The sequence below is a fragment of the Coloeus monedula genome (assembly GCF_965178545.1).
Source record: "Coloeus monedula genome assembly, chromosome: 4".
In the NCBI taxonomy this organism is placed as follows: Eukaryota; Metazoa; Chordata; class Aves; order Passeriformes; family Corvidae; genus Coloeus; species Coloeus monedula.
In genome coordinates this window covers 64,803,901-64,822,454 of record NC_138784.1, presented here as the reverse complement: position 1 = coordinate 64,822,454, position 18,554 = coordinate 64,803,901, and the positions used below count along the sequence as shown (strand labels likewise).

At 37.9% G+C, this 18,554-nt stretch overlaps 1 protein-coding gene across 2 annotated transcripts in view; it reads left to right on the top strand.

Annotated features, from left to right (window-relative positions):
• The window catches only part of MAGI2 (membrane associated guanylate kinase, WW and PDZ domain containing 2), a gene marked incomplete at both ends in the record, with an annotated part of 715,368 nt that overhangs the window by 608,157 nt on the left and 88,657 nt on the right, over positions 1-18,554 (top strand). For both annotated transcript variants that reach the window (XM_082279816.1, XM_082279815.1), the window contains one exon: positions 17,364-17,395. In XM_082279816.1, coding sequence (XP_082135942.1) covers positions 17,364-17,395 — 32 coding nt within the window. The remainder of the gene's footprint in view (positions 1-17,363; positions 17,396-18,554) is intronic.

Here is an 18,554-nt window from a genome sequence, read left to right as displayed (position 1 = left end):
ATCCCATTTATGCTACTATAGAAAACAGCCTGGATTTCTTTATAAAAGTGAAGTTAGAAATGTAGACTACAGAAAATAATTTGTATTAAATATATATTAATATCTTTATTAATACTTCAAGTTTTATTATAAAATTTAATTGCTTTTATATAATGGACTTCTGTAAGTCTTTACATGCAACAACTCACTCCTTACCTAAAAATGGAAACAAGTAAAATTAGTATGGCTTACATTGGATTGAAAAGTTGCTTCATCTATCAATCTTTTAACATAATTGTAAGAAGGAAATCAGTGAGGGAATTTATTTTTAATGAACTATCTCTAGGAAAAGTTCTTGGCTTCTGACTAAATGCACTTTCTTTGGAAATCCTGTAGAAAACATAAAATCAATACTGATAAACTTTGCAGTTGGCAGAGAGTTTGGTCCACGTCATTGAATAGATAAGCCATTACTGATAAAGACCAATGTGGAATGCTTAATAAATTAAGCATCAGCAAACAGGAAATGTTTTTATCCAGTCATTGCAAATTAATTCCTGAAAGAGAGTAAGGAATGCATCCCAAACTTGTAAAAGTGCTTTTGAATCATTATGTATAATCACCTAAGCATAGCAACAAAATGAAGAAGGCAGATTCAGAACAACTTCTTAAAACTAAAGGTTTTGTTTATATTTTTCTTAGTAAGATGCCATTGGTAAACTATTTTATTGCACTTATTATTAATGTTAAGAAAATCAATGAGCTCCTGTTCCAGATAGTCTTTCCCTGCTTCTTCCATCTTATTTTTTCAATTTTTCCCATTTGCTTCAAAGTTACTTTGTGTTACTTCCATATACTATGCAATGATCAAGCATCTTGTAGAAGTCTTATCTTTAACTAAAGTTTCTCTTTTTTTCAGACCTGAAATATGGGATTTCTATAGGATTTTCCATACAGTTCTTCATTAGCTAAAGTAATGGCTTATTCAGTTGTCCATGTGCAAGGTAGATGGAAAGATGTTTCCTTACTACCCAGCTCCTATAGTACGACTCATTTCCTGTGCAGACAACTAGGCATATAATTTCAGAATTTATTTCCTGTAGTACTCTTGCAATTAGTTGTTCATTAAAAGCTTGTAGAAATGAAAGAAAATTACTTTGCTTGGGAAAAGTACTCCAAAACAGAGCTGAAAGTATAGAAACTATATAGAAAGTATAGTGAAGAATTAGACATTTAAGAGAAGATGTTTTGGGTCACATCAAGAGTACTGGTAGGAGTCGTGTTGTTGGATGATCCTTTCTTCAGCAGATAGGAGGCACAGTCCCTGACTTACAGCTCTCTGGGTATCAGCCTACTAGCTATAAAACTGCTTCAAAGACATTTGTGGTTGCCATGAGTAAATATTTACCTGAAACAGCTGCAGCCATCCTGTGTGTCAAGCAGGTAACAGCAGTCTGATGGAGAGATCTCTTTGGTTTTGTCCAGGTGTGTAGGCTGCCTTTGTTCCTCTGAAAGTGCCTGAGTTAGTCAGGTCCTTCTGCAGTGAAGACACCCCTCCTTCCTGAGGTCCTGATGGAGAGATTTCCAATGGTTGTGGGTTCTGAGCAAGTGGAAGAAGGGTCAAGGCAGAGAGCTGGAGATCTGCAGCCTAATCCAGCAACCTGCTGAGAGGAGCAAAGAGCAGACACATGGGCTGCAGAGGGAATGGGGTGAAAATCTTCAGGGGACAAGCAGGGAGTATACAGAGCTTTTTATAACTCAGGGAGTCATCAATTCCACTGGGAACAAGGACCTCTAATGTAGGGACACCGTGAGCAGGGCAAGCTGTTGAGAAGTTTCTTTGATTTCTATATACTCCATTTAATGACTTTACATCTTCCCTATTTGAAAACATATGTATCTTAGTGCTATTATGATAAAGCTCAGTGGTTTGGGGTTTTTTTTCGTTATATATATAACCAAGCCTTTGGAACTGTTATGAGTCTAGGCAGATCAAAGATAAAATCTTTGGCCAGCCTGGGATCCAGCTCATGTGGGAAGAAAACACCAAATCAAAACCTCCTATATTGCCACAAAATAGAAAGTAATTTCTTCACCAGTTTGATATATCCTTCACCTTGCAGATTAAAGGCTTGAATTCTGGGACTAAGAACTGAAGTTGCTTCTCCTTATGAACTGATAATCATTTCTGTGGCTATGTAATTGTGAGTTAGTAATGAAGAAACAAAACTCACACAGAAATTCTAGGGATTTCAGAGATTTTTATAGAAAATTGCAGCGGTTTTACAATTTGGGGTGATAAAGACAGAAATAATATGCATTATTATAATTATGAAGTCATAAAAAAAGAGACCCAAATTGAAATATACTGCTATCACTTTCTCCTTTGCTACTTAAAGCTATGAACTTTATATTTGGTAAAAAACCAAAGATGTCAAAGAAATAAAAAATAAGTAATAGTGGTTTAGAATGCAATATAATAAATAAGAAAATAATCATTTTGTGTATTGAAAATAATATTGCTAATTAAAACAAGCAAATTTAGGAAAGAAAAATAATGCCTCAAATTTTGCAGATAGGGGATCAGGCCTAGTCTGTAGAGAGTGAGTATTAATGCTGAAGTACTCAAAAGCTTTCTATTTTTTGCTCCTCTCTGTTGTCTGAAAGATAAAGAACTGCAGTATAACAACATATATACTTTTGTCACTAAATTTAAATGCATCTATTTCAGAGTACTGGTGTAGAATTGCAATTCAGTTACATTTCTAACTTGTTCCTACTAGGAAAGAGATGAATAAAAATTCATGACTTGTGTTTCTACAGAGGTACCCATTTTTATTCATTAGTATGTGATAGCTACTTGCACACTGGTTTGGTTTTTTTCAGTTTGCCTCAACAATAAGTAAAATTTAACAGATTAAGGATAATTATTGGTATTTGCTGTGTCTCCCATTTAAGGTCTCTTTGTATGGCAGAACACAAAATTTTCAGAACATTCCTCAGGGAAAAAATTGTTCAGTGGAAGATCTGAAAATAATTTTGTTTGTCTTCTCTTGCATATTGATTTTATTTTCGAATGGCAGCAGAAAATTTCTGAATTACTAACTTCTGAGTAGATGGAAATATAATTTTTTTTTAAATTAGAATGGGTTTGTAATTTGTTTCCTCTATCCTATCAGTCCTAAACAATTTTTTAAAATTCACCAAAGAGAACGTCCACTGAGAAATAGAGCAACTTAATCTCGAACTGTCAGTTGCCTGATGAATCAAAAACTTTTTGATGGTATAAGAAGCAAAGGCCTGTTTATAATACGGTAAATTACTTCACTCTCCCTGTTATCAGGGACATCTAATATTTAGTGCTTGCTAAATATTAGATGATCCTGCTAAAGGCTAGATGGTCAGCAGGTATTTTTTACAGAACTGGAATAGAAATTTCATCTGAGATCCAATTTATTATGTTTTTTTACCCGTTAAATGTTCAATACATTCTGGAAATGCAGATGCTCTTCACAAAAACGGCTTTAGACAATTACATTAACCAATCAAAACTCCCTTTGCTAAAAGTCTCTAATTAGAATTAACCTTCTCCTTCCTCTTCCCCTGAAGTAGACCCTTTGTTGTTGATCCCTATGACATGAATTATACTCAAGGGGAAATTTCCTCTACGAACTATTTGCTATCCTATCTGATTGGGATTATACACCAGTAATCCTGTATGATGACTGGGTAAAGAGCATACAGATCTACACTTAGTGTCTTTATTTATCTATTCTTTGGGGAAACCCAAGGAGAAAGTATGATGACCACTGCAGATTAATTGTGCTGTTCATCCAGATTCCTTCAGCCAGCTATGTTCTTCAGGCATAAATTCAGTTTTTGTCTTGTGATCAAATGAGGATACTGAGGTATAAGGGTAAACTGAGGAAGAAGATATTTTACAGATCCAAAGGCTACATCCAAGTTTGTTTTCTTACGCAGTAAGTTCTGATTTTAAATAAGGAGGGACATACATGCTATGGACCCTAGCATGTCTTTTCTAAAAATGCTAATTTTTAAGGTCCACACGGTGCTTCACGGTTGTCAGCACCATAATCTCCTCTGTTTAACTTGTCATGTTTATGTACTGTTCCAATTTTCTCAGTATTGAGGGGTTTATTTCCATTATGTTGGACACATCATCTAACTCTCAAGTCTGAAACCAATTTATGTTCCTCTGAGAGACAGAACACTGTCACAGGGAAAAGAACTATTCACAGTTTTCTTCCTTTTCCTTGTAATATATTCATTTAATACTTATCACTTCCTAACTATCTTGTCAGGATCCTTTTTCAGCATCATTTTTTAGTGTTCTGTTCATTAACTTTTTAAAGTACTGCACAGGACTACATGTGACCAGCACATAATCTAAACATCATAAAATTCACATCAATACTGTTCTTCTCTCATTAGACTTCAGGACACAGCTGTTCTTTATGTTAATTGCTCAACTCCAAACTTTCAGGAATTCATAAAAAACTGACGTTTCTTAATAGTTTTTTGCAATCCAGGTCATCTTGATCAATTTATCATGCTTTATACTCTTCAGTGTTCTGTACTGCAATAATATCATGCCCATCGATCATTATTACTCTCTCATTTTTTTTCTTTCAGGCTCCTGTGGTCTTATGCTAAACCTTCTGAACTTCATGTCATCTTAACCAGTATAATTTAGATCATTAAAATTATCAGCAAAGCTTTTACTAATTCAGTTTTGTTCTTCTTGATAAGTAAGTTGTATACTGAGAGTTACGTCCTGAGTGGGAATGGGAAAGCAAAGACATTTATCTCTACTGAGTACGTGTCAGTGTGGACAGTATCAAATCTTCAGCAGCTCAAAGCAAAGTGACTACCTGGAGGTTCAACCGGGGAACTGCAAATTTAGACCTTTGCTGTTCTTTTCACAGTTTTGTTAGCCTTTCTACATGGGCCTTACACTAACATTCCTTGCCAAATATTCTGCTTTTCAACACTAAATGTTGTATTTTTACATCCAAGGCTTAATCATGTAAACCCTGGCTCTTGTGGTAACCTTGTGGCTCTTTTGTTTCTCCAGTTAGTCTTCTCTTTCACAGTCTCCAACTGTTTGTCAATCTTTTTGTTCTACCTGAATCCGTATAGCCATCAATAAACTCATCTGTCAAGTTGGTGTGAAGGAGCAGGAAATTGGAAATTAATTATTACTTTGAATAACATCTGGATCCAAAGCATGAAATAAGCATGCTATTGCTTATCCCAGCTTTCACCACTGTGGCAAAGTGGCATGATTACCTTTTTATTATGTTGCCATTGAGTGTTTGTCATTCCACCATGTGGTATGAAAATGAGCCAATTATGGTCAACACACCTGAGCTCCTAACGCTTCCCATTGCATCCCACAGAACAGATTTCACAGGCAACTCAATAAAATTTAAAACCATGCAGACAGCTTGATTCATATTAAACACAAAATACTGAAGTTACTACGATGTAATTTAATAATGACAAGCAGTCAGAGGAAGCCAGGAGGTTCTCTAAGTCTCTCTAAGTAACTAAACTTATTTGTTGCTTTATGATGAACTTTTGTCCAGTGCTCCCAAATCACAGTGAAATCAGGAGGAGTGAGACTCTAAGCTCATTAGCAACATCCAGGACCATCTGAGATGCACTGGCATACCAAAAAAATCTTCAGTGGAATGGCAGAGTCAAGATGACAGCTGAAGCTCTGAAGTCTTCCATAGATTCTATGTCATATCTGCCAATCTAGGACAGATTTATGAATAACATTAGGTATGGCACCCTGCATACTAGACCTGTGTTTCTGCATCTGTGTTAAGTTCCTAATTCACAGACTATGACATGAAAATGTACTTGTCTGAGTATCAATATCTAAATTTGGCATAGGTGTCTGTGTGTCTATTATAACTGATGGGGAATTTAATAAACTGCTGACATGTAGGCATCCTATTCTAGTGAGATGCCCTTGGATATTCCACATCTCTTCCCACCAAAGGTCCTTTGTCACAGTTGGCCAGACCAGGAGGATACACATGAAAGCAAAAGAATGGATTTTTTATTAAATCCTTTTCCCCCATACTTGCTGAAGACATTTTGTGAATGTATTTTCATGAAGAGGACTTTAGGGCACTGTCTTAAAACAACTTATGAGCCATCTACATTTTAACAGAAAATATTTGGAACGTGCCTTGATATTCATCAATGTGACATACCATAATGTAATGTGAGATTTCTTTATTGGGCTTAGAAAGTGTTAAAGCTTAAATGGGACCAGAATCTAAACACATGAAAGAGCAGAGAGTGATATAGTTAGGCAGAGTTTCTGACTGTCAGAGAGCTCCAAACATACGATGCAGTATCCCTGAAAAGTTTTGAAGCTTAAATTAGCTTTGAGTAAAGCCATGCTGAGTTGTCAGACATGTTCTTAGCAAGCATACAAAGTCTTTGTGGGTATGGCAGCACTTGCAGGCCCTTCTAGAAGCAACAACCACAAGCTGTCAGGGTTCTGAAGTCTCAATTTATATTCCAAATTATGTTGCTGGTTCTGCGTGTATGACACATACCAGGCTTATCACCTTGCTGTGTCTGCTCTGCTCAGGGGGAGTTGCATTCAACAGTATGTTTTTACCCAAGACAAGGCATCACTTTCATTACCAGCTCTTGCAGCATTAGAGCAGTACAGTCAAGAGTGTAATTGCTAGTCTGAAGAAGTGAACCAGTGACCCTGTTTTAGCAGCAGTCATTGGACAACACACATGAGCAAAACTGGAAATTCTTCAGGGAAAATTTCCCTTCAGCCAAAAAAAAGGTTCTTTTTCATGTCTGTACAAAAATATGCCCTTGACCTTTTCAAACTGTTGATAGAATACACAACCTATGAGCAAATTTCTGAGATTTCTTGCTCATAATATATGAGTGCACATGCATGCAGACTTTTGCTAATTGGGTTAGTATTTAAATAAAAATACAAATTTAGACTTCAGTGAGGAAAATAACAGTTAATCCAATACTGCCTGCAGCTGCAAATCAAAAACTAGGATATGAACCTAAGGATTTGGAATTTTAGTAGAAAGTTCTGTCATAAAAAGCAAGAGGCAAGGCTCTTCCTCAATTCCATAAGATACCTTTTTCTACTCCAGGTCAAGTTGTCCCAGTAAAATCTGTTCTGCAGCAGCATTTTCTCTATTTCAAGACATGACTGTGCTTCAGATAATATGGTTTGCTATCAGCAAGGAAATAAATCTGGAACACTGTTCTGGTAATAGGTGTCTGAAAAGAGAAGACAGTTTGTGAAAAATGAGACATTCTATAGGGGCTTAGTATTGAAGTTTGTCCTTGGAAAATAATTTATTCTTGTTGACCACATACAAAGCTTGTTCCAAAAATGTGGTTTTCTGCAAGTTTAGATTTTTATTATTTTTTCAACCTCTAATATATTTAAGCTGACATTTCAAAACTTGTCACTAACTGTTGCATTTGCCTCTGCACTATTTTAGCTATGATTCAGAAATTCTCTGCCTCACATCCATAATAATTAGAAGGACATGGTACTTGTTGGTTTTTTCCTGGTTTCATAAATTATTTTAAATCTCTGACTGATAAGCAATTCACAGAGCTGTAGCAGCCAAAGAAAATAAATACTTGTATGTCCATCAGAATGTAAATTAACTCATTACTATGCCAGCTTCTGACCTTTCCTGATGGCTGTATTCTTGCTAACAAAGGCTCTTTGCTATTCATGAAAGTGAAATTTAATGCTAGCTTGAGATTCTCTGGTGTATTTTAGATTACATTCTGATAGATTCAGGTGACCAGTGAGGGTTCCAGCTTGAACAGCAAATACTTCTAGCATTCATGACTTTGAATAGCCATCCTTTTTCTAATTATCTGTGAATATTGTTGAAAATGTGTTGCTTAAGCAGGCTAGGTCAGTGAAACTTCATGAACTGTGCAAAAAGTGTTCCTATGTTTAAAAAGCTGTATATTGCTACTACCTGATCCCACAGTCATTCAGGCTTTTGTATCAGTTCTATAAACATAGAAAATTAGAATCATTGAATCATAAAAAGGTTTAGGTTGGAAAATACCTTAAGATGACCAAGCCCAATCATTAACCCAGCACTGCAAACCATGCCCTAAAGTACCACATCTACACATCTTTTAAAAACCTCCAGGCTCAACCAGCTCCCTGGGCAGTATGTTCCTGTGCTTGGCAATCCTTTAGGTGGACAATTTTTCTCCAAATATACAGACTAAACCTCCCCTGTGCAACTTTAGGCTGTTTTCTCTTGTCCTATCTTTTGTTACTTTGGAAAAGAGACCAGCCCCCACTTCACTACAACCTCCTACCTGAAATGTGTAGAGCCGTAATGCCCTCCCTGTGCCACCCTTTCTCCAGGTTTAACACCCCCAGCTCTCTCAGCTGCTCCTCATCAGACTTGTATTCCAGATACTTCACTGGCCCTTTGCAGGCCCGTCTCTGGACCCTTTCCAGCACGTCAGTGTCTTTCTTGTCCTGAGAGGCCCAAAATTGATTAAAGGTGTGGCCTCACCATTGCTAAGCACAGGGGAATGATCACTGCCCTGGTCCTGCTGGCCACACTATTGCTGATACAAGCACAGATATTAGCTATAGTGAGACTTCTCCCAGCTGCTTATAGAATATTTCACCTGCCTCTTCATCCTGTTTCAGTGGTCTACAAAAGACTCCCACCCTGTTATCTGTCTTGTTGGCCTTTCCCCTGATTGTTACCATAAACACTCAACCCTGTCATCACATCACTAAGTTCCAGACAGTCAAGACAGCCCCTGACATACAGAGCTGCCCCACCACCTCTCCTTCCTTGCCTGTCTCTTCTGAAGAGTTCATAGTCATCCATTGCAGCATTCCAGTCATGTGAGTCAGCCCACCACGTTTCTGTGATGGCAATTGTATCATAGCTTTCCTGCAGTACCATGGCTTCTAGTTCTTCCTGTTTGTTGCCTGTGCTGTGTGCAGTGGTGTAGACACACTTCAGCTGGGCTATTGATCCTGCCACCTTGTTGCAGGGAGAAGGCCTAATTCATGTGTGACCACTGTCAGCTGCTTTTGTGGTTTCTAGCACATCAGTAACCCTCATGTCTCTGCTGCTGCATGGATCTCTATCCCCTACCTCCACTGAGACAGCAGACCAGAGGACCTCACTAGCCCACTGTCCCACAAACAGTGACATGCAGCCCCCAGGCTTACCTCTAGCAAGCCTGGTTTTATCCCTTACTCCTTTCAAATGCAGTTTAAGTCTCTTATCAATGAGTCCTGCTAACTCCTGTGCATAGATTCACCACTATGAGACAGCTGTACCCTGTCTGTTCCCTGAAGTCTAAACCATCCCTTGATCAAAAAAATAAAACCCACACTTGTGCTGGTGGCACCAGGGTCAGAGCCAAGGATTGATCTTCTGGGTCTTCCTGTTGCTTCCCTCACCATTTCCTGCAACTGTAAAACTAGAGGAGAACACTGCCTGTGCTTCTGATTCTTAACCAGTCATCCCAAGGCCCTGAAGTCTCTCTTGATTCCCCTCTAACCTCTTGTTGCAACTTCATCACTGCCTACTCAAGAAATGAATAATAAATAATAATCTGAGGGATGTGTCAGAGTAGGAAGTTTCCATATCTTTAACCGAGGCCTCAGGGAGGCAACAGGCTTCCATAGGAAGTGGGTCTGGGCTGCATTTTGGGCCTTCTGTTCTCTTCAGAAGGGAGTTTCCTGTGACAGTGACCCATTTTTTCTATATTTAGAAAGCAGCTTTGGCACAGGGAGTAGGCCAACTTGACCTCAGCATCACACCCATGATGGATGAACCACCGTCCTTGTTATGTTTGGTTCCACTTGCAGAGCCTCACACCTGCTATGCCTGGACACCCAGAAAGGTGAGGCAATCCCAAAGCAGACGTGCATTGGACAGGCACATGTCACCACTGCCCCCAATCCCTTAAGTCACTGTGTTCAGCCAGGGGGAAAGGATAATAAATTCTCTCTATCACGTGTCTTGTCTATCTGGGGAGCCTGTCCCAGGCAAGACAGTGTATGAAGGTTAGAGCACAGTGCTAATAATACCAAGGTCATGGGCTCAATCCCTGGATGGGCCATGCACTTAAGAGCTGGTCTCAATGATCCCTGTGGGTCTGTTCCAACTCAGAATATTCTGTGATTCCAGTAGTCTGATGCTCTTACACTCCCCCTGCTACTCCTCAGCCTACTCACCTCCTCCCAGAGCTGTCACTGAGCATAGGAGCTCCTCACTGTGCCAGCAGTCCTGGCACAAGGCCAGTGCACGGCCTGGCACTGGTGGCAGTATGTTCCCACTGGAGCTCCATCTGGGCAGCCGTGTCCCTCATGGTGGGTACAGAGGTAGAGGCTGTGTCTTCCTGCCTGTAGCTGGCAGGGTTTCAGCACCATACCTGTGTGCCCTTCTGTGCCAGCTGCCACCAGACTGTCACATCATGCCCTGTGTGCCCACCATGCTGTTGGTGCACATTAGAGATCCCTGGACATTAGAGATCCCTAAGGGCTTCTTTTATCCTTTGGAGAAAGGCTTGGCCCATTGCTCCTGGTCCTGTCAGCCACTGTGGCATGAGCTGCAGGCTGCTGTTGGCCCTCCTCTGAGCTTCCCAAGTTCAGGAAGCTCCCCCATGCACCTCACTGGAGCACTCCACAGCCAGTCATGTCAGCACCAGAGCCACTTGCCTCAGCAACTTCAGTAGGATGAGATCAGGTACCGTTTCCCACGGTGCTCCTCTACCTCTGCATCATTTCTGATAAACTTCTCTGTCTCACACTTAGTGCTACATGTCAAGAAGACTGAAAATCTGAAGAGCTGAAATATAGACTTGGACTCAAGATGCCCCCCAAGTCATCTGGAGTGGAGATTAGCCAGACAGGGTGGCATGCCAATGGGGTCTAAAGATCTAGCTGACCTTCCTTTGAACTGTCCCTGCTTTTTGCCTAGTACCTTCATAGAGTGATTGTCTGTAGGCAAGAATGTATTCATTCTTTGGGATTACTTTTCATTGGTGTAGTAGGTCAAAGAGTGAAAAACAGTGATGATTTAAACTGGAGCACTACTTCTGTTGCAGTTTCACTTGGGTTGAAATCCAGAGCAATTGAGTAGTGGACCATAAAGCAAAATGCCAGCACAAGCAACTACTGAGAATCAGTTTGTACCACTGGGAGTCTTTTTTTCAGGAAAAACTGGGTTTAGTAACATCTGAGCATATATATATATAGTCATAAAGAAAACAGACATATTTCAGAGTTTTATTAATGTGAACCTGCATTTGATACAACAACTGATGACTGTAATTAGCCTTATCTCAGTGCAACACAGTGCTGTATCATTTACTTGCCGTGCTGCTCGTGTGTAGCCTATTGCAAGGAAAAGGCACTGGCTCTAAACATATGGAACGTTGTGGCCTGATCAAAGGTAGTGGGTCATTCATCTCACTCTGATGTGGGATGTGTTGATTTTTGACCCATTGCATCAGGTGCCATCCCAAAGATGGATCCTCCACAGCATGGCACCATCACTCTGAAGGACAGCTGACAGCAGGACTAGCTAACTATGCTTGAAGAGCTAGAGCTCCCAGTCTTCTTACACCTACTCTTTATTTCAAGGTAAATCAACTTTTTGTTGTTGCTAGAGTAAGAGCTCAATATTTAGACCTGTTTCAAAAAGATGGACCTTTGAAAAAATATTATGTAATAATGATTGATTTTGTTAGAAATGGAACTAATGGCCATTCCCTATACATCATCTGATACTTTAAATATTACATGATCAACTGAAACTTTTTATCACCTGCTTGTTTTCATAAGTATTATTTCCATTTATTTTCATTCATTGTCTCCTTTTAGATTTTGTTTACTACAGTATATAAATTAATTGAATGTACTACTTCTCATTGATCATGTTTCTTTTCCTTCAAAGGAGAAAACATTTGAAGAGTAATTGAATTAATGTTATATATTTGTTCTATGTATACACAAAAAATTACCTCTCCCACAAGTATTTTTGGAGGGTATTTTAAATCTTAATCAGTCAACTCAGTCCTAGCATTAGTTCTGTCCACCTAATCTGACCACACCTAACATAGCTCAACAAAAGGTGAACATACAGAGGGAGAGACCAGGTGTAAAGTGAATGGTAAGAAACAGTTCCCTGCACACTGCTAATGCTGAACACCTGAGTCTGATCTCAGTGTTCTCCCCTGTCACATCCATTTGAAGTTAATGAGTATTTGATACCTTTGGAAATCAGGCCCACATAGACAACTGATAGACATTTCAGGGATTCGAGTAAGAGAAAGAAAACACAGAAAAAAAATCTACTGCTACAGTAAATTTATACAGTAGCTTTTCTAGAAAGGAAAACTTTTGCTGAAGTGTTGTCACATGGATGTTGATAAGATGCCCATGGAGTCAGTTAATGCTCTGGGAGTGCTCATCAGCCATCTGTTCAGCGACTTCTGAGCATCTAGGAAGGAGAAAGGTCTGTTCAGTGCTTGAGACAGCTTTGCTCAGGAAGCCATATGCAACAAGGATATTAAAGCACAAAAAAAAAAACCCCAAGAAGCCCAGTGAAAGCCAGTGGGCTTTCACCCATTAAAAGTGAAAGTGTGACAAGTGATGTGCAGGGATGTTGACTTGCCCTGAACATTGCTTTAGATTAAAAGGCTTTGTGTTTGATGCTGTTGAGTTCCTCCCTGCAGCACACGCCGTCACTGCAGAAATCAAACTGTTCCCAGGCTTCAGTTTAATTATCCATACACATCTGCCACAGAGGTGAACATCATTAAAAGTCCTGTGACTTAGCAATAGCTATGTTAGTTACTTATGATCCTACCAGGTGTGAAGAACTTTTCCAGGAAAAAATGCAAAATAGTGAGAATAATGAAGATGAAAATGTAGTGAAAATCATCCCCATGGGAGCAGAATAATAACCAAGGGCTGCTTTTGTATTACTGACATTATGGAATTTGCCAAATTCATTATTTTCACTGAAAAAAAAAAAAAAGGAAATAAATCAGAATTGTGTCTTGCAAATGCTCTACGTTCTGCCTGATAAGCTTCTTTTAGAAAACTAAACTTTTCAACAATAAATCCTTGCTGAAGTGTAAGGCATATGATATCTGTAAGAATATTTTACAACAAAAGCATACTTAAATTTGGATAGAAGAAGGAGTAGATACAATGAGTGTGATGTGATTTGTCTTTTGTTACAGGATATCTTCATCAAAAAGGAGAAGTACAGTAAACTGAAGCTGGAATTTGCCTTGATCAGAAAAAAAAAAAGGAAAAAAAAAGTTTTTTCTCCCTAATATATTTGAATCCAAAATCTGTTTTCAGTTCACAGTGTTTTTTTAGTAAAGTTACTACATAGAAACCATCACAGCTCTGATTTCCAGGGAAGCTCATTTTGGAAGGTGGTAAATACAACTTAAAAAGCAATGTCAATATAGATTTTTGTAACACTGCTTTAATAGAAAATGTCAGTCTGATTTTTAGAAAACATATGTTTATTACTGTACCTCAGCTTATTTATTTGAAATTAAACAATTAAAAGGTCCATATGTGTTGGTCACCAGTTGCTGTACCTTATTACAGTTTAAATAGCCAACCTTGAATAAGAAGTCATTATATTCTCAAAACTAATTTTGCAGAATCATATGAGGTTATGTATTTTTATTGTTGCATGCATACACGTTACCACAGTATTTTCCTGCTAGCACCTGGCTGAATGGTGGTGGTTGCTCTTTAAGACAAGCCAGTAACCCTGCTCTCCTTTCCAAAACTGATGCAGACCTGTACTGGCTGTCTTTACAAGGAATGTTAATTTAAAAAGCACAGGAGTCTTCAAAAAATGGCTACAGCTTACATGGTGAGATTACTGTGAGAAGGGATGGCTGTCACGCACATGGGTGAGCCAAAAGCCACTCATGGTAAGAACAGGCTCCATGAACTATTTTTAGCTGAATCTAAGTTGACTTTTATTATTTCAAATGTGTATGTAGATATGGAGGTGAGGGGTGTTTATATGTAGACGTGTATAATATTTTCAGCTACTCAAGTTTTTATGAAGACATCACAAGTTGGACAGCAGGGGGTTGGGAGTTTCGGGCAGGTGAAGCAGAAATCTGGAAGTGGAATGAGGTTGTAAGAGCTTATCCAGTATATGTGTCTAGTTAGACATGAGTTAAGCAGTACTAATACTGTATTAGTACTTGAAAGATGTTGAAAGCTCCATTCTTTGGAGAACAAATTTCAGCCCTGTTGATAAGTCAGTATCTGTATATGAGCTGATGCCAATCTGCTGGAAGCTGTCGTTCAGGTGGGATCCCACTGTCCCTGGTGGGGAATGCTCACCTGGCATGTCATGAGCACCAGAAAGTCAAGGGAAAATGTGGTGTGAAGTGAGGTCAAACTAAATTAAAGTCCTCTTCTTCTCACTGCCTGCTGTAGATGTGGCTGCAGACGGCCAACACTGTTGAGTGGGCACTGAATGCACATTATTCAGGTATATTCTTCAGGTGGGATTTTAAACCTCAGTTTTCTATGTAGAAGATTTGTTCCTGTACTCATGCAGAGTATTATTTAAAAGGGAAAGTTAGAAGGGAGGGTGCAGCATACCTAAGAAAGTGCATTTTGCTTTTATGCCTCTTCATGTGAAGTTTCTTTTAAATTTGCAGTGTGCTACATATGCAATATTCTCTTGAATTCTTGAATTTGCAGCATTTGTTGCATGTGTTTAAATAGCAGTGATAATTCTCAATGTTTGGTACACAACAATTATCCATATCAGTCTCATATTGAATAACTGATAATGCCATATATTCTGTAAAAGTCAGTTTTGTTTAGATTGGGAAAAGGATGTTTAGCTCAGATGGGAGTACAGATCTTATGTGAGACAACATTAAAATTATCAAGTGATACATGAAAGATGTAATGTAAATTTTGCTTTATAGAACTAGGCCTTCACCCCTGTAGCCTAGCCTAGTTTTTGGCAGAGGTGAGAGAATATCTCATCTTACATGAGATCAAGGTGTAAAAGATGAAATAAAATCAGAAGAATGGATTTTACTATTAGTCCCAAGGTTTGTTACCCTTAGAAATTTTTTGCTTATATAGCATCCTTTTGTGCACATATGGGTCTCCAATTTTTTTTTTTTTAATTTTCCTTTGGATCTTTTGCTTCTATGGCATCCTATATCTGTTCATTTTCTTAACATAATTCCATGCTGTGTGAATAAATACTGCCTTTTATTTGTTTTGAGTGTAGATGTTGTCATTTGTATGTTGCAGTCTGTGCCCATAACCTCCAAGTTAAAGATAAGTTTATATTCTCCTTGTTTGAGCAAATAATTGAATTTTTTTTAATTGAGGGATTTTTTTTAAAAATCTTGACTCGATGTATATGTCAGTGTTTATTTGATTTATAAATACTTAATATATTTTTAATGGATAGTAAAATTTTTATTATAACTCCAGCATAACTTATTTTTAGGTGGATACAGTGGATAAATAGGAAACAAAAAAGATCTTTCAGTTTAATCAGGAGTCATTTTTGATGACAATAAGTTGTGGGAGGTGCACCAGTATCAATGGATAAGGAGAGTTAACCTCTACAAATACTTTATGAACAACAATCAGGGTAGTAAGTTGATTTGAGCAAGTTTCAAGTCCTATCTTTAGCTCTGAGAGGAAGAGTACTTTTTAGCTTTCACTCTTATTAGCAGTAGAGAAACATAGGAGGTAGTAAAAAGGTAGCCATCTGCCATCCAATAAGTTATTTAATAAGTTTCTGCTACTGAATCTTTAATACTGAAAGTGATGTACAAGCCAGATCTATCAAGGATGCCTGTTATCTCAGCTTGAGTTTGCAGATGGAAAGAAATCTATCTACTTGTTAATAAAGCAGTTTTTATCCAGGCACTGTAGAGTCAGTAAACATAAACCTTTCCAGGATTACTTTTTCAATATACTTTTTTTTAAAAAAAAAAGCACTATCAGGTTACACATCAGAATTACTGAACAGCCAGTGTTTTGCTACAAATGGTTCAAGTGCTTTTACACTGCAAGATATTTCAGTCAAAATTAATTAGGTATTAGGGCAGAAAAGATTATCTCATTATCACAGAATTCTACAAACCTTAAATGTATGTGCAAATATAATTCCTGTTGTGATTTGTCTGTAGAAAGATACTATCCTAATGCTCTCATAATTTTAATTTTCTTTTTAGACTCACTTTAGAAAAAGAAATAATGAAGTCAGTTCTACTCTTTCAGCTGAATTAATTTTTTTGAATGAAAGAGGAGCCTTCCTATTAGATATCTCAGTTTAAGTCCCATTTCTGTTTCTGACAAAACAAATGAACTCTTTGGTTTTAGCTTTTAATCTTAACTAGGAAGGTCCACAGACTTTTTTTTTACCTGCTATTAAACGGAGAATGAGTTTTTTAATGAAAGCCGTGTTGAAAGGTGGTATTTTAAAAAACGTGACCCAATACCCTTTGTAATGCTTCTTTTTATTTAATACTTTGTAAAGGTTTTTAACATTGTACTGCATAAGATAGGAACAGTGTTTACAATGAGTGTTTCAAATTATTTCCTTTTATGAAAAAGACATATCCGGAGTTTTAAACATTTGTAAGCTACAATAGTTGAAATTTAAGAAAATCACTGAAGTAAGTTATCAGTCAGTAAATAACTGAGGAAAAGGAGATAACTACTTGTGTAAAAGAGGTAGTCATGTATGACTTCTTGCTACCTATGACGAAAAACCGGGACAGTATCAATATAAGCAATCCTCTCAAGACTTGACCACCTTATCTAGACTGATGAAACAGTTATTTTTCTTCAGGCTTTTCTTCTAAAAAAATCTCTTGTATTATTAGGTTTTGTTGATGGGATGTTCTGAATGCTTCTTCCTAAAGGTGCGACTGCATTTGACACATCAATACCAGGTCATTTGGTGTCTTATCCAATGTCCACCAAGACATTTGGAAGTCCTTTTGATTAGTTCTTTTAATTTCAACCTAATCCCATGCTGTTTGTAAAGTATGGCAATGATCTCAATAGCTCCACTTGCAAATATATATATATATATGTATATATATACACATATATATATATTTCTATTTTTTCTTAGAAATTATCCCTTATGTTTTGTGTTTTCACCCCTTGTGTGTAGAGAATTTTCATATCTATCAATATTACCTGCAGACCTGAATGAGAATGGGAGCATAGACACTACTTAGCCTCCACTCTTCATGCATCAGAAAAAGCTGCTAACATTATTTTTTGTTTATTTCAGGTTTCTTTTCTCCATGGAAAACTCCAAAGCCTGTAAGTTCCCTTTCAAAATTGTACACATTGAGTTCATAAGATGCCTATCATGCAAAGCAAGTTCCTGTAGACTTTCATCTATCCATCCTGTTCCCAACTCATGAGACACCTCTCAGTAGTGCCCCAGCACCAGGGGTGGCCTCCCTGCTAAGTCCTGAAGGTCTGTTGACTTGGAGTCTGACAGAAGTGGTCTGGAAAAAGGAAAACCATGATGTTAAGATGGGTTGCAAGAACCAGAAATGTGGTGGCTTAAAATGAAGAGGTCTGGAGGAGAAGACAGCAGAAATGAGGCCAGTCTAGTCTTCTAGTTGGCAAATTCTTTGAAATTAACAACATTCACTTTTCCTGGTTTACAAGTGGCTTGAGTTTAGCATCCTCAAAGGGATTGTTATTCTTTCTTGCATTAGGAGATCTAGAGCTGCAAATAGTCACACTTCAAATAAGAGCTTGGGCTAGATAACTGACTGAGGTGCCTCCTAATCAACTTTTCTGTGTTTCTGTGATTTTGACAGTAAAACCCAAGGTGTAAAGGCTTTTCCTACTGTAAGACTGTAAGCAATGACTTTATTTATTCTGTTGACACCACATACAATTTTTTGAATTTGCGACAGCATTCACAGTATAAAAAGAAATCATAGGCTACTATTTTTGGTTGTCTGGTTTGTTTTATTGTTGCGGGGGGGGGGGTTTGTTTTGGTTTGTTGCTTGGTTTTTTTTTTTTTTAATTTGGCTTTTTTATTGAGATTTGACAGACCTTAGAGCAATTCCTAATTCTCAACAAGGGTGTGTAGAGGAAAATAGATCCTGACGACTCCTAAGAGCAATAGGAATAACAATAGCAGTGTCTTTTAAAGAGCTTAGAGCCTTCTTATTGGGGAGCAGGCAGAGGAAGTACATTGAATCTGAACAACTTTACATACTCTCATACTGGATCTCGTGCTTAAAGTATACCAAAACAATTTTTGTATCCTGTCAAGTACAAATAGCACTTAATTAATCAGCTGATGCAACTTCATCAGACTGCTTCAGCTTGTGGTGGTTTTGGTGTAAAAGGACAGAATCTGTATACAATACATTGGAATAAGTCTTGCATAAGTTGCTTTATTCATCTATGGAGCAGGACATTCATGAAAATAAATCAGGTTATTAAGGGCTAACT